Source organism: Myotis nattereri, assembly GCF_964212035.1.
Source record: "Myotis nattereri genome assembly, chromosome: 14".
Classification (NCBI taxonomy): Eukaryota; Metazoa; Chordata; class Mammalia; order Chiroptera; family Vespertilionidae; genus Myotis; species Myotis nattereri.
In genome coordinates this window covers 49,969,797-49,993,614 of record NC_138089.1, presented here as the reverse complement: position 1 = coordinate 49,993,614, position 23,818 = coordinate 49,969,797, and the positions used below count along the sequence as shown (strand labels likewise).

The 23,818-nt window shown below is 43.6% G+C and overlaps 1 protein-coding gene across 2 annotated transcripts in view; it reads right to left on the bottom strand.

Annotated features, from left to right (window-relative positions):
• Nucleotides 1–16,390: 16,390 nt before the first annotated feature.
• Nucleotides 16,391–23,818, bottom strand: part of PDCD6IP (programmed cell death 6 interacting protein) — a 43,797-nt gene continuing 36,369 nt past the window's right edge. For both annotated transcript variants that reach the window (XM_081105593.1, XM_081105594.1), the window contains exons 15-18: nt 23,216–23,310; nt 19,231–19,354; nt 17,830–18,017; nt 16,391–17,055 (exon numbers count right to left, since the gene is read on the bottom strand). In XM_081105593.1, the coding sequence (XP_080961719.1) occupies nt 16,881–17,055; nt 17,830–18,017; nt 19,231–19,354; nt 23,216–23,310 (582 nt within the window). In that variant the 3' untranslated portion in view covers nt 16,391–16,880. The remainder of the gene's footprint in view (nt 17,056–17,829; nt 18,018–19,230; nt 19,355–23,215; nt 23,311–23,818) is intronic.

Genomic DNA, 23,818 nt, shown 5'->3' with positions numbered 1-23,818 from the left:
CCAGAGTCCAAAAAAAAGAAATGCTAAGCAGCATCTCCCTGCTCCGAAAGGAAGGAGGGTCACGCTGGGCCTGCCGTGTTAGATAACACCCAGCAGGCTGGGACCCGGGTGGACCTGAGCGCACCTTCCTGCCACCTGCACTGCTGGTAATTGGTCAGGTCTCTCCAAGCAGGCCCTGTTCCCGGTGCTAATGGCCCCACCGCCTGGCACTGCCAACGGCTCTGTGCCCTTTACCCGGTGCTGTCTGCAAGGCTCCCGGAGCTCCCCTCCATCATTTATTCAAAGTTCCTCACATCCACAGACCCCAGGAGGTAGGCTGGAAGCGGCAGGCTGCACGCCAGAAGCCACCCACCTGCCCTGTGAACTGTCTGGTCTTGTCAGAACTGCTGCGTGTGGGAGGGAGGGATGGGCTTGGTGGGGGAGGGCAGAAAGTGGGTCACTATTTTCCTTACACGAAATGGGAGCTGCTCATTCATTCCTCTATGCTTTAGAAGTTTACCAAGCGCCCACTAGGTACCGAGTTCTGCATTACTGCCAGACTCACAGCTGAGAGCAAGAGAGACAGTGTTTCCATGCTGGTAGTGGGGCCAGATTTGAACCCAAGAATCACATACTAGTAAGTGAAAGCTTAATTATGCTCTGCATAGCTGACACAAAATTCAGAGTGACAGCGTATGTCCCTCATTATAGAACAAGAGGCCCCCACTAGAGGACTGAGTCAGGGGCTGGGGATTGGCCTCTTCAGGATTCCTGGGGAGGTCTTCTGCACATTCAACAATGGAATGCACTTCATGCAGAAACAAAAAGTAACAACTGGCAAAATGGGAGGGTACTGAGAAGGGGAGGGTTGGAAGCATTTTACAGGAAACAGCATACGCAAAGGCCCTGTGTCACAGACATCATGAGTGCCCAAGGAGGACAGTGGTAGACTCAAGCTGAGCCTGGAAAGGTAGATGGAGTCCCAGAGTCCCAGGGGAGCAGCAGCTCTCAGTGCAGGAAGACAACAACAAACATAAAGATGAGCATAGGACGCAGCTCACTGCCATCACTGCCGTGACACCCTGCGCTCTATCTAGCATGAGCCTTTGACACTGTCACACAAAGGCTGAGAGAGGTGGTGGTTTCAGGCAGGGATGCAGGGTCCCCACGGGCCATGCTCTAGGGGTCAGGAACCTTTCCCGGTACCCCTGAGCATAACCGTGTACACACGTGTGAATGCATGTGTGCATGCATGCCAGCCTCCACCTTCATAGACCTAAGTCAGCTGAAAGGGAAGCTGATAACTCTGAGGCTGGTTGTAGGCCAACCCCCTGAGAAAGGAGTTAGTGGCAAGGCCAGTCAGGTTCTGAGCAGTCACCTCTTCTGTGGGACCTGCCATTGTGTCCGGTAAGTTTAAGGAACAGGCCTTGTGAATGTAGAAAGAGCTCACAAGAATATGCCTGATGACAACTCCGCGAAAGCCAGGGCCCTGAGAGGCAGGATTCTAATCAGGCTGAGCCAGCAGAGGACCCCAGAAAAACTCAAGTCTCCTGAAAGAGCTGGGTGCCATAAAGAGTGACATCTCCATCCATTTCACCTCTGCAAGTAGCAATGGTACAAATAATAGTCGCAAAAAATGTTTCTTTAAAAACGACAGCCATGATTATGGATAAAGCCTCAGTGACAAAAGCTTCTTTCAAAGGGCATCGGTAAGATTTCATTCACTCCTTCAGCTCATCTTTATTAGGTGTTTATAATATAGAGGTCACTAGCATTGTATTCGCATTTTAGAGCCCACATTATATCAGACAGCAATATAAACATGCAAACTGGAGAAAATAAAACAACATGGTTGAATTTCACAGACACCATGAGTGAAAAAAGACAGACACAAAAGAAAACACACTGTATAATTCTATTTATAGGAAATGCAAGAACAAGCAAAACGAGTTCAATGTGATGGGAGTTAAAACAGTAGGTAGGCCCTAACTGGTTTGGCTCAGTGGATAGAGCGTCGGCCTGCAGACTCAAGGGTCCCAGGTTCGATTCCATTCAAGGGCATGTACCTTGATTGCGGACACATACCCAGTAGGGAGTGTGCAGGAGGTAGCTGATCGATGTTTCTCTCTCATTGATGTTTCTAATTCTCTATCCCTCAACCTTCCTCTCTGTAAAAAATCAATAAATTTTTTTTTTAAACAGTAGGCAGAAGGGCATGAGAGATTTCTGGGAGCTGGAAATGATCTGCATCTTGACATGGGTGGTGATAACACTGGGTATAAAGTTCACTTGAGCTGTACACTTAAGACTATTGCACTGTATACACTTTATGTATATTGCACCGCAATGAAAAAGAAAAATGTAAGTTAAATCAGATTCTGGTTCAGACTTCAAATCTGATCATATCTTTTATATTATTATTATTATTGATTTCAGAGAGGGCAGGGAGAAAGAGAGAGAGAGAGAGAGAGAGAGAGAGAGAGAGAGAGAGAGAGAAACATCAATGATAAAAGACATTCACTGATCGGCTGCCTCCTACCCACCCCCAACTGAGGATCAAGGCCGCAACCTAGACATGTTCCCTGACCAGGAATTGAACCATGACCTTTTGGTTCATAGATCGATGCTCAACCACTGAGCCATGCCAGGCTGGGTGGTCATATCTTAAAGAGAGACATCTGGTCACTCCTCGCAGTCCTCAGGCTGGAACCCACACTCTACACCCAAAGTCTCTAGCTTTTCAGCGTCATTCCCCTCCATCCCGCTCTCTGTGTTCCAACCACACAGAAGACCTCACTGTGCCCCAAACATCAGGCCCTTCATCCATTTCTTCTCACATCCTGCTCCTTCTCCGCCTTGTCTACCTAGCAAATGTCTTCAGTTAGTCACTTAACAAATTATCTGTTGAGCACTGAATGGCTATCTGTCAGGCACCGTATAAGCTCACTCCCAAACCTGCTTCAAGCTTCAACTTTATTCATAAACACCTCAGAGAAGCATCTCCCAGGTCCCTGAGCCCCAACACTTTGTGGAGTCCTCCATGACACCCATTCTCATGTTATTACACATCTGTATCCATGGAGACCCTCTCCCCCTCCAGACTAGGAATGGCACTGGGCTCTTCCCTCCCTGTATCTCTAGTACCTGGCACTGAAGGAGTGGTCACCCTGGGTGTAATGAAGAAATGACTGAACACATGAAGACTTACTGCCTATCACAGGTAGAGAAGAAAAGACAGACACGAGGCTAACACAAGGCTGAAGGTGACAGACTCCACAAGAGGTGCCAATGGAGGTGAAGCATTAGGAAAAATTCCAAGTTTTGGTGGGCACTAGCTACCTATTTTTTTTTTCTTTCACCCAGTGTTACAAGAGAGAGGAACTCGGTTGGGGCCAACCAGCCACAAACGGAGATGGAAGGGAAGATCATTCTGCTAGGAGTGGTATTTTCTGTCTATGGCCAACAATCTAACTTGACTGGGAGTCTGATACTTTTATGGCCTTGGAGAATAAAAGACAAGAAGGAAAGTTCCCACAGGCAGAGCTGGGACTCCAGCAGACAATGAACACAGGCTTTGTCCCCAGACAATAAAAGCAGAGGGTCCGAATGCACTAAGCATGAGATGTGTCCTACAGCAGGAAAAGGGAATATTTGCCATCCCAGCTCAGTGTGACCTCTCTCATGGACCAGAGTCCACCGCATTTCCCATTCTCTCTTTTCAGCATGGAGTTCCTGCTGGGATTATCCTGTGTCCACAGAGCCACTATGTTGTGATTAGATCACTTTACTTTTAGTCTAAAGACCATCAGATCAAGGGAAGCCTATCTTGATCTGATGGACAGAACTGCACATCACCAGAGACCCTGGTCTCTGACCCAGATGCAGGACCCAGTGGGACTCGGTGCCCTTGAGGGGAGGGATGCGTGTGCTGTACGGAGGGGAAAGGCACACACAGCGGTTTGGCTCACCAGAGGAGTTAGCGATAGCAGAGGTTGCCAATAATGGATGCTTCCCTAATGTGATAAGTATATTGATTTCAATTTTTTTAACCTGCCTAGATTTAACAGGAAAACACAAGAAGCACTCCCATTAGAGTCTGGAACAAAACAAGAATATCTACCATCACCTTGTTTATTGAACGTGGTCCTGAAAATAACTAACCAACGCCATCAACAATAAACAGAAATATATATATAGTACAAAAAAAATAAAAGTGGAGGTAAAGTGTTCTGTATTTGTAGTTGGTAAGATTAAAAACCAAGAAAAGTCCAAGAGAACTCAATGAAACTCCACTGCAAACAATAAAAAATATTGTAGGTTGAATGGAAACAAAATTAATATAAAGAATTTAACAGTAAGTTAGAAGGTATCATGGAAGAAAATAACTCATTTGTAATAACAAAAAAAGGATAAAACATATGACATGCAAAATCTACACAAAGAAAATTCAAATTGCCCCTGATGCACACAAAAAGGCTTTACATTGATGGGAAGGTATACAATATTCTTAAGTAGGAAATCCCTCACATGAAAAAAAACAGCAAGCAAAAATTTTTTTTTAAAAAAAATATTGTTTTAAAGCCATGTGAGAGGACTGCCAGATAATAAGATATTACAATATTATAGTAATTAAAATAATATGGTACTGGCACAGGAAAGGGCAAAAAGATCAGAGGAACAGAATTTAAAGCCCCAAAAAAGATCTATGAGTAAATGTGAGTGTATATAAATAGATACACATGTAACATATGATAAAGATGATATTTTGAATAAGTAAAAGATTTTTTTCAACAAAATAATATTGGAAAAACTAAATAACCAGATAGACAGGCCTGCTAATTCCATTTTTTTTTTCTAATTTGTTGTGACAGTTTTGTTTTGTTTTTTACTTTACATATGATGGTGTGTGTGTGTTTTTTGCAATGCAGGTGTTTTTTATTTCTGTTTTTGTTTTATGCAAATATATTGATCTCTTGTACTATGACTTCTGAGTTTGTGTCATTCTTAGAAGTCTTGCCCATCTTGAGATTAAAACAATTCTCGCATTTTCTCCTAATACTTTATAACTTTACTTTTTTCAGACTTAAACTTTTGATCCATCTGGACCTTATTTTGGTGAAAGATGTGGGGGAAGGCCAAGTTGATTTCTACCATCGTGATTTTACATAGAACCGAGGGGTGTTCAGACAAGAAAAGTGATTCTTCCGTTAGTTCTAGAATAAGATCCTGCTCCCAACTACAGAGAATCAAGCAGCCTGCACTGGTCAAAGCCATGCTCTTCAGGACCAATAAAATGTGCAGGCCCTGCATGGCCTCCACAGTAAAGGTCAAAGGCAGGCTAAAGGTATGTAGGACCCTGCTGTGCTTTCCACCCCAATCTGCCTCTGGCTTGTTCGCTTCTCAGAGCACACTCATGATCTGGGATGAAATACCTGTGCTACCTGGGATTCACCCTTTACCACATTCATTGCCTGGCTGACTCACTTTTCAAATTACCCCTGGGCTGCCTTGCCTTACACAATGCACACACACACACACACACACATTCCCCACCCACATCCCTCCCTCTGGGCCACCGTACATGTCCTCAGACCCCTCCACACAATCACTGCCAAAGCAGAAACCACATTCCCTACTGTGCTGTTCGCTGGTGTGTATCTTCCCTGCTGGACTCCAAGCAAATGTGCCTGCTGCTTCTGCGACCCCCCACCTAGTGCAGAAGGATGCTGACAGACATGACCCCCCACTGAGTGGAGGTCTTCCAACCCGCTCCATTAGTATTTTTCTAAGGTCAAGAATGGGGAAATCATCAAGAATTGTTCCTATCAGCAGTATACATCCAAAGAAAATGCAAATTACTGATGCTTAATTACTAACAGAGCGGATCATTTTAGCCAGCCATTCTGGCAGACATTAACATGGTAGTCTTTTGCAAAAATGGTCCAAATTATTCTCATCTTTACATCCGTACTCTTTTCAATATAATTTTGCAGTACCTCCCATCCTTGTCCCTGAGTCTGACCTTGAGACTTGCTTCGGCCAAGTGTAGCAGAAGAGATATTGATCTTGTCCCAAGGTCAGGTCTTAAGGGTCCTTACATGTTTTTTGCTTGTTTTCTCGGAATTACATCCACCCATGTGAAAAGCCTGGGCTGGCTTTCCGGAGGATGACAGATACACAGCCAAGTCACCCCCATCATGCCAGGCAGCTTTCCTCTTTGGCTTTGATGGCAATATATGGTGTGGAAGAGAGAAGAGTGTACAAGGAAAAGGAAGTCCATCCCAAGTCAACAAACATCTGTGGCTCAGATGCTCTGAGTTGAGCACTCCGCTGAAGATGGCCAAGGGGTACAGTCTGTGCTCCTTGGCCAGGCCCATGAGCCCTCCCTGTCTGGCCCCGTCTGACTCCCTGGCCTTTCCCCCCCTTGTTCCCCCCACCCACTCTCACTTCTGGCATCTTGAGCTACTCACGGTGTCCTCGGCCTCTAGTCGTCTTCGATGCCTCCCTCTCTCCACGCCAGCCAGCCCTTCATCCCACCGGGGATGCCTTCCCTTTCAGATCCAGAAAACTCCTACTCATCCTTCAGTGCCCAAACCAAGCATTTTGAGAAAACAAAAGCATCCCTGAGAACTTTCAGCTAAGAGTTGGCCTGGCTGCTACCAGCTAGGCATTGATGTTCCCCTGAGGAAATAAATAATTTCAGTGGAGAACTCCAACGAGACAACAATACCACTCCAAAGCCATCCCTGCACAGAGATACACACAGACACTGCGCAGCCACAGGGATGACCAAGCATGCTGTTCCTCGGCTCAAATGAGTCTCTATGGCTTCTTTCCTAATGACATCTCCAACCCCACGCCATCCCTCCCACCTCCTAGACTAAAAGCATTCAGAGACCCAGTTACCCAAGTGTCCCACTTTCCAATAACACTGATCCAGAAGAGACACCCACTGCCTTGTACTCAAACCATGAAACAGCCCGCATCCTCCATGAAGCTCTCAGAAATGCCTCTTACCCTGACCATCCGAGCGCTCCCCTTTCGTGCAGCAAGTTACAAACCCAAGTGTAACGACCTGCACGTTCCTGGTGGCCTTGGGCGGGTGGTCCTTGGCGGTTTCTTTCGCTCTGACGTCCTCCAATCCAGCAGAGCAAAACTTCTCTCCGCATGTTTCCACGTTCCCTGGGCAACCGCCCAGCCTCCTTGAATCCCATTGGGAACAACACTCTGGGGCCACCTTGCTTCCTCTCTGTTGTCCCTCTGGATAAAATGGCCCCTTCCTCTCCCCAGAAGACCGCTTATTCCCTGGTGGCAGGGCTCATGCCAGCCCCAGCAGCAAGTCCGGCCCTAGGATGTGTGTGGAATGAATACCGCAAACGCCACGCCACGAAGCAGCCTGCTAGGCCGCGGAGCGGCTCCATAGCAAGCACCCCCCCCCCCCCCGCCCCCCGCAGCCCAGGCCTCACGGGGCCACAGGAAGGGACTATTAGAAAGCGGCTTTTCATCAGCACCTCCCACACCACTCCCGTTGTTGCCTGATGAGCTGTTCGGAAACTGGCTCGGTTGCCATCACTGCGGATCATCCAGGAGGCCTCCTCGGTGGCACTGGCGTCCCCTGACAGCGCTCAGCCACTTGATGGAGCGCGGGTGCCTGCACCTGCAGGCAAATAACGGGCCCGAGGTAATGAGTTGATAACATCGGAGCCCTCCACCAGAGAGGGGTGGGGGCGGGGGGGAGTCCTCAGGCCTCAATCGCCTCCATAAAACACCAGCGAGCAGGAGCCGGAGCAGGAGCCGGGCCGGTTCCTGTTTCACCTGCGCTGGGAGCAGCTTTGGGAGCAGCCCCGATGGAGACGACCGGCCTGCAGGGGCCCCTCTGTTCCTGGCCCAGGTTAGAGGCATCGGCAGCCGCTGGCATCCACTCCGCCAGGACGGGCCCCAGCAGCCCAGCCTCAGAGGGTCTGGAAGAACCTGCGGGGCTCCAAGCCAGGAACGTGTGATTCCTCTCAGCCTCGCTGAACGTGGAGCGCATCGTTTTCTAAGAAGTTGGTTTGTCCCTCTCTCTAAAATGGCTCCCTGGATGACAAGGCCGGTGCTCATACCATTCACTCACCAGTTTGAAATGCAAACTTCCCCCTGGCTGGGTAGCTCCGTGGGTTAGAGCATCGTCGTGATACACCAAGGTGATGGGTTCGATACCCCCCGGTCACGGCGCGTATAAGCAACCAATGAATGGCTAAGTGGAACAACAAATCGATGTCTCTCTCTCTCTCTCTCTCTCTCTCTCTCTCTCTCTCTCTCTCTCTCATCAATAAAAAGTGTTTAAAAATACAAACTGCACCTTCTACTCCCGTCTCCTGGCTCACTCCTGCAGCACCAGCCCCACCCAGCACCTGGCTCTCCTCAGAGAGGAATTAGGGCCACAGACAACCCACAGGAGACAGCGCCCCGCCCGGCCCCCCTAAAGGAGAAGACAGAGCTTTCCTTGCCGTCTCTTTTTCCATAGTTGAGGTTGAAATATAACAAAATGGCCCCTTTTCTCATCAAAAATTATTTCTGCCAGCCACAGGGAGGGTTTCAAACCAGACGCCGCCTCTCAATAGTTTAAGAAACATGTGCCCCGAAGCATCACCTCAATTCTGTCGCCCAGAACGCGGGGTGCTTTTATCTGGCCCCAACATCAAAGGGACGGTATGAGAGACATTCGTACCATATTTTTAAGGTGCTTGTGGTTTCTCAGAGAGAGAGAGGGAGAGAGAGAGAGAGAGGGAATGTCCCGTGAGGGGAGACTCTATAGGAAGTGTCGGCATGTCCAAAAATGAGTGAGACCAGTTCCCTGACCACAGGCTGAAGCCGACTTTGCAGGTCAGTCCCAGGACCCACCCTGGCTGCAGGGCGCAGTCAGGAGTCCTGCCGAGCTCTGCGCCCCGACCCACCGTGCACTCGGGGGCACACCTCATCCTGAAGCTGGTCACAGCACGGGGCCTCCCAGGCGTCAGAGGGGAGGGCCAGTCCTCCTGCCCCACCCACTGCCGCGGCCTCCCTGGGTCCATCATCATCTCCAGCGACTCCATCGCCATTCCTGCACCCAGACTGCCAGCAACTACCCGCCATCACTGCACCAACACCCATCGCCATCTCCAGCGACCCCTACCATCCCCCGGCCACAATCCCACACACACCCCCTCCGACCCATGTTGGTTGGAAAACTGGGCCCATACACGGAGGTCAGGGAGCAGCCACTCCAGTTGGCAGGTGGCAGGTCTCACCAGCAAGGGAACCTACTCAAGAGGGTTGCCTGGGGCCGTCACAAGACGAGTGAATCCACACGGTCCACCAGGATCTTAAAGCTCAGATAGAGGCTTGAGCCGGGCCTGGTCACGTATTCCGCACAGAGGTCTCACCAGCACAGGACTCCCTCAAGGCTGCGTCCTTGAACCTGACTCCCACTGTGAGCACAGTGGGCAGAATGTACATTCGAGCACAAGGGGTGAGGGGGTGAGGAGCCTGCAGCTGCCAGGCCCAGCTTCTCCAGCACTAACCTGCAGGCACATGCTCTCAGTGACTTCCCCCATCCCACCACTGCCCCCCATCACCACCACTGCCCCCATCCCACCACTGCCCCCCATCACCACCACTGCCCCCATCCCACCACTGCCCCCCATCACCACCACTGCCCCCATCCCTGTCTCACCACGGCATGTTGAGGGGCCAGGTCCAGGGACATGAGCCCGCTGGTCCAGCCGGACTAGCAGACGTGGGTTTGTCATCAGAGAACACTTCCCAGGCTGCCTCGGGCAGTCACAACAGTCACCCAAGCTCAGCCTTTGGAGAGCTTCCTCTGTGCCGGGGGCCATGCTACAGGATCTTCCTGTATTAACTCATAATAACCTTATGCAGACAGTGCCATCCCGCACCTTTTAAACATGGGACAGGGACGCTGAAGCACAGAGGGGCCGCGTAATTAGCTTCAGGTCTTGCGGCTGTTAGGTGTCAGATCTGGGACTTCGCCCAGGCCATCCCGAGTCTGTCACACCGTCACCGCACAAAATAAACCCGCGGCACTTTAATGAAGAGCATGAAGCTCACCGGGGTATCGTGGGTGCTTGGCTGCTGATAACTGCCTGCCCCGTGGACACCACAGGCCCAAGGAGCAAAGCTAGGATCCCCAACAGCAATAGCCAGGAATGGTGCTGACTGTACACGCTTTGCTTTCTAATTTCATGAGGTAGGGAGTATGACGCCCGTTTTATACATGAGGAAACTGAGACTCAACTTGCTTGATCAACAACTTGCCTGATGGTCATGCAGCAGACATACCCCAAAAGACCCCATGCAGAGTAGTCATGTTTACCCAACATGTGCCAAGCGTTCTGTGCGGCATTCATGCATGAGTGAAGGAATGAGTGAATGAAAGAAAGACAGAGAGGCAGGGAAGGAGGGCGGGAGGGAGGAAGGGAGGGAGGAAGGGAATAAAAGAAAAAAGATAGGACAGTGTTACTCATAAATTAAAATGGCAAAAACAACAGCAACGATCATTAAAGGTCAGAGAAGCAGACAGGGTAACGGATGTTAATTTGAGAGTCAGTGGGTGGGGCTGCACCCAGCACTGGATACCCAGTGGAAGGGACCCCTCCCACACAGCATCTCCCTGCCCTTCCTTCCGCCTGGCCTGACCTACTTCAGGGCCAGCGAGGTTTGCAGAGCTGGGCCTGGGTTAGATGCTGACTTGTCAAAATGGCTGCTGCCTTTAGCAATTAGACACTCTAAGACCTCTATTCTGAGTCCTTAAATATATACAGTGACCTGTGTGCTGATGTGGCCAAAGGACAAGGAACGTGTGAAATTGTTCCCATTAAAATCAGCCCTGGGGGCAAACACTGCAGAACCAAGTGCAGGCCTGGCTGGGTCCTCGGGTTTTTATTATAGGATCACATCCTTTCTCTGCCTGTCAAGTTCTACTCTCCCGACCTCCTCCCCACCCGCCTTGGCCCCCTCCCCTCTCCCACTCCCAAACACACCTTCTTCTAACCGCCTTTAATTACGGGAAAACCTTCAGCTAGGTTTCCACCCTAAAAGAGGGTCTGTTCCTATCAGAATATCAAATCGAGTGTACTCTCTGCTTCACAAGGTATGCTTTTGTTTGGGGGTTTGGGGGGACAGGAAATGCACTGTGGGCCCTAAGAGTTCTCTCACGCCTGGGAGACTCACTGTTTTGTTTCACAGCTTCCTCGATTCACAATGCAAGGATGCTTCAGCTCTTGGCAGGGAAGCAGATACAGAGCCTCTTCGCAGGGCCCCCATGACATTGCTAAAGGTAAAAAAGAAAACTTGAACCAATTTTAGAACAAGAGTTGAGAGGGAATAAGAAAAAGCCCTGCTGTGATCTTTGAAAACATTCGTTGGGAAATAGTGCCCTCTTGTGGTCTAACTGGAAATTGTCACTTCCCCAGAAAGTTTTCATTAATAAAACTGGAGGTTAATAAAACTTTTTGTGCCGTGAACCACATGGGCGGTCAGGTAGAGCCTGTGTAATTTACAGAGAGCCAATTCTATTCGTGTTTAAGCACCTAGAGGGGCCAGTCCTTCAGGCATTGCCCCATCCTGAGGACGGATTGTTACCTGTTTCACCGAGGATATGGAGGTGGACAGCGGGCATGTCTTGCTCAGAATCACACAGCTGCTGGGGGACGAGGCCAGAACTGGGGCCCAGGTCAGGCTGCCTCTAACAACCCACTAAAGATGAGTAGGTCTCAGCACCGCCTGCCAAAATCTGAAAAGCTTATACCGAGGCCTTAACGTGGTTCTGTCACGTATCCGGTCCAGAGAGTCTCAACACCTAGTTTTCAAGGTTCCGACCTTGAAACTGGTTCCTAGTGAGAATGGTGGGCCATGAGACATTCCAAGGACAGGGGAGTGGGAGTGGAAGTTGGGGGCGGGGGGGCTCCAATTCCCTGGATGGAGTCCCTGGTAAGTGGTCAGGTCCTCTCACTGCCCTACTCCAGCAGGCTGTCCCTTGTGAATGGCTCTTATGATCTCAGCCCCCCTCTTCCACAACATGCACTAAAGCATTAATCAGCAAGAGGTTTCATTTGCAGGAAGGCAGATACCACAGAACTACAGGCACATGGAAGAGAAGGCACAGATTAAGGGAACATGAATGCAGCGCTGCCATCAGACCACGCGTGCAGATGTGCACAGCATGAACATTCGGCACTATCCCAGACGGCCCAGTGCAGCAGGTGGCTGTGAGTTGAAGCTTACCAACCCACGCACACAAGCAATATCCATTTCTTTACTTATTGAGGTCATTTGTTTCTGACGCTAAAGCCCATCCCATGCAGGGTGATTAAAAAAACTCAGACCCGCCTGGCCAGAGTGGTTGATTCCCAGGAGGTCACGGTTCATTTCCAGGTCAGAGCACATGCCCAGGCTGCAGGCTCCATCCCCAGTGGGGACATGCAAGAGGCAGCCAACCAACGGTTCTCCTTCATCATTGATGTTTCTCTCGCTCTCCCTCTCTCAAATCAATAGAAATATGTATTTAAAAAAAAAAATTCAGACTCACACATTGCTGGCTGGCTCCCCAAGCCAGGTCCTGAGTCAGTTTCATGCTGCCCACCTAATGGTCCCTTCAGCCATGGAAGCCCCGCCTTGCTGGGAGTGTGCCACCATCCCTCTATACCAAAAAGCTATCCCCTCGGAGATTTTGTCACTTCCTTCAAACCCTGGCCCCAGACTCCAGCTTCTGCTCCCCGACCTAGCACCACCACCTGGGGCAGGAACATGCAAAGGGTCTCAAGCCAGAGCTGAAAAGGGGAGAAAAGCATGGAGAACTCCCTGCCACAAATTCACATCTTAATATACTATCACCTTCAAACCAACTGTCAGTTCAATTGTTTTCTTTCCTGGAATATAAATCCTGGAGAGTGCATGTGGGGGCAGGTTGGTGGGGGGGAGGGGGGGAGGAGGCTGGGAGCAACTAATCAATGTTGCTCTCTCACACCGTTTTTCTCTCTCTCTCAAATCAGTATAAACATATTCTTGGGTGAGGATTTTTTATTTTTTTAATGATTTAACTATGCCCAACTTTTCTATATTTAAAATATACATAATAAGAATTTGGACTCCATTCTTGGAGTTCGCTATTCACCCTGAACTGTTGAAAGGGATACAAAATCAACAATTTAGGACAAATTGTGTATTCTGAGCTACATAATAAAACAGTTGCAGCTGACCTTAGCACATGGGAGAATGAGGAAGAAAATATGTTTTAAAAGATAAACGCGTTTCACCACCCCCTCCAGTGCTCAATTAACATAAACTTGTCAAACATTTTCAAAAAATCAACCCAAAATTTGACACTTGAAATCAGTCATCTGAAAAAACGGAGGGAAAACCATAACGAGAAACATGGTCCATCCATGATAAATCAGAGGGTGGGCAGCTACTAGGAAAACATTTAAACACTGTCTTTGTTTTATAGTCTCATGCATTTAGTCAAAGTGGCTATTATTTTTTTATTCCCAACCCACCATTTGTTAAAGAAATTACAGAAACTATAGCGCTGAAGAATAAAAACTTCAAATAAGAATTCATACTCCAAAGAAATAAGAATCTTTCAACTTTTATTTCCAGGATACATTCATCTGGAACCTCTTTGTTTCTTTACAATTTTCCCCCTAAGAGAAATGAATACAATAAAAATATAATCCAACTACCAGCAATGTTTGTAACCAGAAAAGAATCTAAAATCTCTGGTGTGATAATATAGGATTTTTTAAAAATATAAACTTCATACCAGAAATAAAGCCTGAATATTCTCTTTTTCTTTAAAAATAGAATTTTTCCTTCTTTGCTCTTTCATTTAAATCTTATAATCACCATTTAGTTTTAAAGTCTACATTTAAACTAGTCATAACAATACTATAGTAGTTTTTTCCTACTTTGTATCCTGTTCCATGAATCAACTAAGAATTGCAGTTAAAAAAAAAAAAAAAAAAAAAAAAGATGCCACTAGGTTAATAGCAAGATTCTTCAAGATATACCGGTAAAAAAAAAAAAATTCCCACTAGCCAACTAAAACCTACTTAACAAGTTGCATTGTACAAAGCACTTTCGCAAAGTGTAAAGCTCTCATGGAAAACTTTTTACAAAATGTGTTGGACCAGAAAGGCTAGTTCAACACTGGGATAGAAGGTCAGGGACAGAAGGCTGTGAAATCTTGGTCTTTGTTCTGTAACATTTAGATTTGGGGAGGGGAGATTAAACATTGCAAAGCTGGGGGTACGGGTACATGGTTATATCACAAGGACTGAATGGTCTGCAGTGATGGATGAGTATTTTTCTTAAATGAGAATAGAGAGCAAGGGGCAGAGTAACAGCCAGGTACTTTACATGAGACTGAGAGATCAGACCACCCGTCTGCGACTAAGAAAAAGAAATGTTAGTGTTTAGTGGCTCTCTATCCAGAGCTCCATCACTGGAAGTATAATCCATTCTGAAACAGCGTTCCAAAGTCGAACCTAAATGGACTGGGAATGGTTTCCCAAAAGATCATCAAAAAGTCTAATTATAAACACAGGTATTAACATACCTGAACTAGAGAGACACTCTCCTATCGCCAAAACAGCATTATCCAGGACACCTTTTTTAGGGTATTTTGTAGGATACTGAAAGCTAAGCAAAGGATAAAAAAGTTTGAGAAAAATGAGCCCAGTGAAGGCTTCATTCTTGTTTGCTAGAATGCAAAATGGACTTCAGAGAAACGTCTCTACATGAGCCATCAGGATGACAGCAGACAGGCCTATAAACAGACCTGCTGATGGAGGCCTGCCGAACCTTGGTCATCGGCACCTAGACACAGATGGCCAAAAGAAGCATCCTCGATTACCTAAGGGGTGAGTGAATGGACAGGAGGAATGGTGGTAGGCTGCTGAGCGGCTCGGGCATGCTGGAAGAGGCTGGCACCAGGGCTGAGCCCGTCTCCTAGAATGTTTTAACCATCTTCCCGTGGCGCTCTGGGAGCAGGCCTAGCTTAGCACAGGAAATGGGCTAAAGGCCTGATAACTTCTCTTTTGGCCTTTGGATGCACTTACTCTTTCTTCAGCACCATCTTTCCCCAAGAGAATATTCAGGCCAACTTTGTTTTTGTTTTTTTCTGCATTAGTAAGAGTTATAAACTAGCAATTTGGAATACCCCTCTCACGGAGTATCTTACGTTAGTATATGACACCTTGAGTAATAAGAATGTATAACTTAAATGTCATTTACACAAGAGTCAAACAAGCCATGTCACACTTGATGATTCCACATTAATAAAACTTAGCTTTGATATGTAAAAACCTATCTTTTGCCAAGGTTTTAAGTACTGGACTTTAAACCAACTGTAATATTCCATGTAATTTATATTGCACTAACATGCCTTCATGTTTTCTACATATAACAAAGTAAGACTTTGAAATATACATATATTTTAAAACCAATTCACTCTCTTTTACAATGACACCTTCAGTCCAACATTTAAAATATAAACCCAAACTGCCAATGAAAAACCACAGTGTACTAAGTGACAGTACCATTTAAATGAAACAATAAGGCAAGAAAATGTAGGCATTAAAACTTAAAGAATAAGCATAAACTAATCCATTGGAAAACTGCTCATATGCCTGATGTGTTCAGAAATGAATCTCACGCAGAACAGATCCCACTGTGATATCAAACAACTCATTCCTTTCTCATTTTCTCATTCCATGAAGCATGGCTCACTACTTTTACTGAGGTTTATACAGTGATTAGTTATCTTTAACAGCAGAGATTAATATTAAATACACAGCCTATTCCAGAATTGGCATATGCTCCCAACAACTGTTTTGTGTGCTCCCTGAATTATAAAATAGTCCAATCTTTAGGAGCATAAAAATGAAAGGGCTTAAATCTACTCACATACATTGTGCACTAAATGTTACCAAGTTAAGACAGTAAGGTGGAAAAAAGAAGGGTACAGTAAATTTTCTTTAAACAATCCTGTTTATATTAGACAGCATTGTAAATAATGTATTTTAACCAGGTTATAAAAAAAATAATTACCAGAATTTGTACCAATTTCTTGGAGAAATTAATAAAACATTAAATATACATATTTATTTGTATATTTATTTGAAGAATCTTTGGTACCAATTGTGTTCCTTCCACATTATAGGACTTTTCAAAATAAATTTCAAAATTAATATATTAATCAGCACATGAAAGATAAACTATGATACTTTTCATTTTCCCATAAAATGTACTTGAACCTGACTATTAACTTAAACACAGTATCTGTTTAACTCATGTACATATAAAATGAGACTAATACTACAAAGAAATTAGACAGTAATGAGAATCAATGACAAAACATAACAATAAAAACTGTTCTTAAGTAATTTATTTTTAAATTATAAGATTACAATGCTTTGATTATGCAAAATAGCATAATGGAAATTAAACCAAATCAATAAACCAAAAGAGAAAGAAAACTTGGTTTTCTTGAATATCAGTATTTAAACCATCACTGTAAGTATCTGGTAACCCAATCACAGCTTCTGTAGACATAAGTATATTTATTTCAAAGGTTTCTCTTGTGGGTTTAATTTCTTATTTTCAACTTTTATGAACTGTAATATAATTTATTTCAAATCCTAGTATACCTAGTGTTTATACTGCAACAGCAGCAAATCTCACATGTGCAATCAAATGTGGAACTGGGGCACAGCTTTCAGTTTGTAGCCGCAGACAGAAATTATACACTGCATTCAGAGTAGAGTGCATTATATTAACCAGAGCATGGAGTTTAGTACACTTATTGCAGATTAGTATTCTTTCCCTTTGAACTGAACCAGCTGAGCTTCTGAGCAGACATATTACTGCTGTGGATAGTAAGGCTGCTGTGGGGGCTGAGGGAAGGGGTATGAAGGCTGCTGGGGTCCTGGGAACGGAGCCTGTCCAGGGTTCTGATGATACACTGGCGGATATGGCATATTGTACTGGCCGTACGCATAAGGGTTATAGCCCATGGGCATGGGCATTTGGCAATACCTGATGGGAAGAAGAAAAGAATTGGACTGATAAATCAAATACGAAAAAAAAGAAACATACTATAATTATTCTAATACCAGTTTTTCCAAGAAAGCCATTTGTCTCCATTTCTCAGTCTATTAGAGAACAGTGGAGAGAAGAAAACAGCTGTTTCAAGGTACCTGTTAGAGAAAAGTGTTCCTAATCCTGTTATTAATTGAAATGAAAGAATATCAAGTTCACTGTAACGCATATAAATTTACTATTTGTAAAAATTCTTAATAGTGGAAAGACAGAATGGACTTAAAGTTTGAAGCACACTTAAAAAATAGTCAAATGTCTTGATTTTTAACTAATTATCACAAAAAAAGCAGATCTTTAAGAAAATACATTCCATAATTACATAAATTTCTGCTCAACAGTTTATCAATATGCAAAGATTTCAAAGTACAGGAATATAAATAAGGCTGTATCAGTCTGGCTCACGCTAAGCTCAGAAAAGGCACTTGTTTATCACCTAAATAAATAAGATCAAGGAAACATATTCTGAATTCCATACAGAAGAGATTTGATATAAACCCAGTATGTAAAAACTAAAAACATAAATATGCTTGGAAATGGCTATCCCAACTACTCAAATAAGTGACTATAACATTATTTTTACTTCTGCATGAGCTGACAATGTAGATTATTCATTTATGACACATCCATTCAGAGAAGCAACAACCTTGTTTTTAACAGGTTAACCAGAGAAGATTAGCTGATTCACTGGGATAAACACAGTTTCCGCCTTACCCGGGATATCCTGGATAGGTGGGGTAGGGGGGCCCCTGGGCCTGTGGAAGGGGAGCTGAGCCAGGAGTCTGGGATGCAGCAGGTGCAGGAGTCCCAGTCACTGCAGGAGCTGAGGCAGCAGCAGCAGGTGCTCGATTTGCTGGAAACGTAGGAGGTGGAGGCCGGGCTGGGGGCTGAGGCTTACTAGGCTATGAGGAGAAGTCAGCATTAACTACAAAATGTTTCATGTTTCTTTCAAATTGCTATCAATTAAAATAAATGAGGGGGCATGAGAGAAACGCTACAGATTCCAACTAGATATACTTCTAATTCCCATTCTTAAATGTTGGCTTATTACTCTAGAAATGTATCATAGTTGAGGAATAATTCTCCAATTTGTTGTTTGTTCGTTTAATCCTCACCTGAGGATATTTTCCCATTGTTTTTGTGTTTTTTAGAGAGAGGGAAAGACAGATGTATCGATGTGAGAGAAACACACCGACTGATTGCCTCCTGCACAAGCCCCAAGCAGGGCCCGGGCCGGGGAGGAGCCTGCCACCCAGGTACGTGCCCTTGACCAGAATCAAACCTGGGACCCTTCTGTCCGCAGGCTGATGCTCTATCCACTGAGCTAAACAGGCTAGGGCTAATTCTCCAATTTGTGGATCCTCGGTAGCCACTGCTCTTTTCCTGATGCCTAATAATCATTTACTGCTCACTGCTTCTCCCAATGATTAGACAACTGAGGTGGGAGGAAGGAGCAGGTTAGGTACAGTTTATTATTGTAATCTCATCCTGATCTCAACATATTATGAAATTTTTTAAAGACCAGAACACTTAAAAGAATAGTGTAATACACATGTGAGTTCTAATATTCCCCTATATAATCATAGGACCACTTCACCCTAAGAAAATTAACTCTTACTCCCTAATATCATCAAGTATCCACTCCACATTTAAGTTTTCCTACTTATCACCAAAAGAAGCTCTTACATGTATTTTTATGGACCCAATCAAGATTCACGTATTGCACCTGGTTATTATGAATCTTTCCACTCTTTCAACCTAGAACAAGCCCTCTGCCTATTTTTTCTTTCTATGACATCCCCTTTTAGAAAAGATCAAGCCAGGTATCTCACCAAATGTCCCCGTTCTAGATTTGTCCAATTGTTTTCTACTGGCACAACTGAACTTCTTGTTTCATCGCCCCATTTGCTATAAACTGAAAGTTGGTTCTAAAGACTTGATTAGATTCAAGTTAAAGATTTTTTGGCAAGAATTCTTCACACTGCAAAACATCACATTGGTCACCTGATCAAAATGGTGACCACAGATTTATCCAACATGAAGTCTGTTCCATCCTTTACAGCAAGCAAGCTGTCACTAATGTAAACGTCCATGTACAAATGTTGGCTTACTGACCGCAATGGTTCTTGGCGCTGGAGTTGGAGGAGTGGGGGCAGGTCCTCCTGCTGGAGAGGACTGATAGGCAGGTGTAGGAATTGAAGGAGCACTAGGTTCTCTGGCAATGCTTTGCTGCAAGTCCCTTATTAAAGACAAGTGTTAGAAATTAACACAATAAAAGAAAACCCAACACACATAAAATATCAGGTGCTTTTCTTCATACATGAAACACAGAAAATAGATTCAAGACAATGATGCTATTTTAAAACATGCTACGTTTATGTTCTTGACTAGAGCTACCTTAAATCTTCTTTCCCCCTCCTATTTAATAAAATGAAATTAGTTCTTATGCTACTTCTGAAGCCTAGGAAAAAAGGAAAACTTTCAGAGATCATAGTTACAGCTAGAGTAAGGAAGATGTCAAACTGAGCAAGTGGTCCTCAACGACTGCCCTCTCTTTTCTTTTAATATATTTTTATTAATATCAGAGAGGAAGGGAGAGGGAGAGATAGAAACATTAATAATAAGAGAGAATCATTGATCGGCTGCCTCCTGCACACCCCCAACTGGGGATCAAGCCTGAGACTCAGGCATGTGTCCTTGATAGGAATCGAACCCAGGACCCTTCCGTCCACAGGCTGATGCTCTATCCACTGAGCCAAACCAGCTAGAGCTTCTGCCCAGTCTTAATAAGAGGTCATCCTCTAGATGAGAAACTCCTAACAGAACAACCAGAAAATTAGAGCAGTTCATAGTCACCTCATAGTCATCTCGCTAATATTTTAATCACTATTTACAGAAACCGTTAACAACAGGTGAGAAAGCTAATCCATTTTATTAATTTCTTAATAAATACTTTCTAAAGATATTCAAAAAAAGCATGGCACTGAGCTATTTCATGTTAAAAGAGACCTCAAAATATATTACTAAGGTAAATTCATAAAAGAGATAGTTGAAAAGACCATTAAAATACAATATTAAAAAACAGAAAAACATTTTTAAATCCCCTCTATCGAGATAAATTGAAATCCATCCCAAAATCTCACTTAAATAAAACAGATGTGCTATAAGTGTAAATTACATGCCAGATTTCTAAGATTTAGTGTGGGGGAGAGAGGAATAAACTATCTCCTTCATAATTTTTGCATTGATTATATTTTGAAATGATGCTACTTTGGACATACTGGGTCAAACAAAATGTATTACTGCATTTTATTTTGCCTGTTTCTTTTAGCTTTTTTAATGTGGCTACTAGGGATTTTAAATTTTAAGTTGTTCATGTGACTGCATAGTATCAACATACAGACGTACCTTTATTTAATTTACCAGCTCTAGACATCTGATTTGTTTCTATTCTTTTACTGCTAACTGTAATATTGGACAGTGTGTTTTAGCACCTTCATGCCCACACCATTTACAGTAGCCCAAAACTAAAAACTACTCAAATACTCAAAAATAGTACTGATAAATAAGACTGTAGTATATTCATACAATGAAATACATACAAGAACATCATACAGATGAATCTCACTAACATAATGTTGAGTGAAAGCCAGTCACAAAGGAGTACATATGATTCCATTTATATACAGTGCAAACACAGGAGAAACTAGTCTACACTCTCAGTCAAGGCAGTGATTGCTATGGGAGAGGGGATAATGACTAGGTGGATGCATTAGTTATGCTTCTGGGGTGCTTAAAAGTGCTCAGTACAGGGGTATGCTCAGTTTATGAATATTCAACAAGATATACATCTATCTATACTTTTCTTGTTTTTATTTGACATTCAATAAGAATGTTTAAAGAATTTAGGCCCTGAGCATAACAGTGATTTTAACAAAGGTCCCACTATAAGCCCTGCACCCTGCTTGGATATGAGCAAGATCCATTTTAATCTATTTTACAAACTGAGATTCTCTGTAAGACAGAGTTTGAGCAAAAGGTTCTACAGCTCAAAAAATAAAAAGTGGAGGGGGTGGATGAACACAATCCAAAAGGTTAAGATCAGAATACTTGGTTTTGACTATAAAAACATGAAATCCATTCTTTAGATTAATGTAATTATCTGAAAAGATTATATATTCTTTCACATGACTCAAAACTTTAAAAAGTGAAAGACCCCTGCCTGCCAGTTCCCACTCCACCATTCACTCCCCAGACAGATACCCACTATTCTTTCTTAGGAGCCCATCCTGAGTTTCCTTATGCATAAATAAAACAATTCAAATGCATATATCCTCTCCCTTTTCACACACACAAAAAAACATACTTTAAAAACTGTTCTGTGCCTAACCTTTTCTGTACATTAACTATCTTAGCAAACCTTCCATATCAGCAAACAGAAAACACTCTCTTTTTGTAAATAGCTGCCTAGTATTTCAGTGTACAGCTGCAGCTTCATTCATTTCACCAGTCCTGGATGTTTGATTTGTTTCTATTCTTTTACCGCTACAAGCAATGCAGAAACGAATTAGCTCATAAATATGTCATTTCTAGCATATGCTAATGTATCCTCAGAATAAATTCTCAAAAACAGAATAAAGGATCTATGGATTTGTAATCCTGACCTTGGTAGCTAAAGTGCTCCACACAAGGACTGCACCAATGTGCACTCTCACAGCAATGCACGGGACCTATTCCCCCACGTGTGCTAATAAAGCATGTTAAACAACTTCCAGATTTTTGCCAATCTGAAAAGTGTTAGTTCTGAGTAATTTCAATGCGTGCATTTTCTTTTGAACGTGGTTCTTACGCTTAAGAACCACTTATACTTGTTTGCATCCTTTGCTCACTTTTCCATTGGGTTTTTCCTCCTGACTATAGGATTTCTTTATAAATTAGGTAATAAGCCTTTTGATATAATTCAATCTTGGTTTTTCTTTGCCCATTTCTAATTCTATCTTTACTTTGGTTTCATTTTGACTTCCTCATTTCTACTCTGTGTTCCTGTGTTTTCTTCACTGTTTATATTCTCCTTTTGTGCCCCTTCCCATTTCATCTTAGATCTGTGATGGTTTGTTTTTCTCTTCTCTCTCATGAATTCTGACATGTTTTATCACCTGTTTACTCACGATCTCGAGTTCTGGCATTTGTTTTCAATGTGCCTTAGAAAGATTGCTTTCTAACCCTTTTTTTCCCATTGTAAAATGTCAGCTCAGAATTTTCACCTGTCCTGTGACAATATTATTTTGGTGAATGTTCTTCATCTATAGCAGTGGTTCTCAACCTTCCTCATGCCACGCCCCTTTAATACAGTTCCTCATGTTGTGGTGACCCCCAACCATAAAATTATTTTTGTTGCTGCTTCATAACTGTAATTTTGCTACTGTTATGAATCATAATGTAAATATCTGATATGCAGGATGTATTTTCATTGTTACAAATTGGACATAATTAAAGCATAGTGATTAATCACAAAAACAATATGTAATTATATATGTGTTTTCCGATGATCTTAGGCAACCCCTGTAAAAGGGTCATTGGACCCCCAAAGGGGTTGCGACCCACAGGTTGAGAACCGCTGATCTATAGATTTTGTCCATTTCTTCACCTTGATAAATATAGTCTCTTCATATCAATGCTGTCAACTCTCTACTGACCACCAAGCATGGAACGAGTCCTGTTACCGGCCCAGCTTTCTCAGTAGTCCCCTTCAGAAAGGGATTCGCCATCTTCCCCAGGTTCTATAGCTCTAGGAACCTATATGCCACCAAAAAGTAAACTACTTACGTTATCAGCATTTCCTGAGATCTGCCACCCTGAGCTGCTTTATTATCATTTCAGTAACATCACTGTACTTCCTACAAATCTAGAGTTTCTGCTCTTTTCTATCTTCTTGTTTCCGGACCATGCAGATTTTTGCTTATTTGTTTTATAAAATACCCAGGAGCAAAGGAAAGAAATTGCTATCTCATACTGTCAAGTTTACCCCAAAAGTCTCCACAAGGTTGGTTTTTTAAACAAAAATATTTTAAGTACAATTTAATACAGAAAACAAACTTACTTTAAGAGTTCATCTCTTTCTGTTTTCCGTGCAAACACTATATCACTGCACTTGTTCTGGAACCGGACTAGGATTTCGGTCAGCTCGTTGTAAAACTATAAGCAAAGAACAAATACAAGTAAAAAACCAGAACAATTTTTAACCTGAGGAACACAACCTAAAGCTCAATTGTCAATAACAGTTAAAAGCGAAAAACTAAAATTTTCTACATTAGACACAGTCATATTACTTAAGTCTAACTTAATATTAAATATGGGCTAAGGCTCCTAAAGAAAATAAAAATAAAATCGCTTTTAGAGAACAATATCACTAAAAATTAAATGGTAACAAGTTAAAAGTTTCAGACCATGTTTTGTACATTTTCCCAATTCCTCACACACTAGCCCTATTTCATTGGAAGGATTAGATCTGAACATTCACTTCAAAAATGCAGCATCATTTCAGAAACCCTTAGAAGAATTTCCACTTATCTATTTCAACAAAGCATTTTATTAAACGAAATTAAAATATTTTACTATCCTCTCTATTTTGAAAGGCTCTGCAGTATTTCTACCCACTCTTTAGAGGGTTTTACATGATTATCTACTGTATTTACATCGAGAC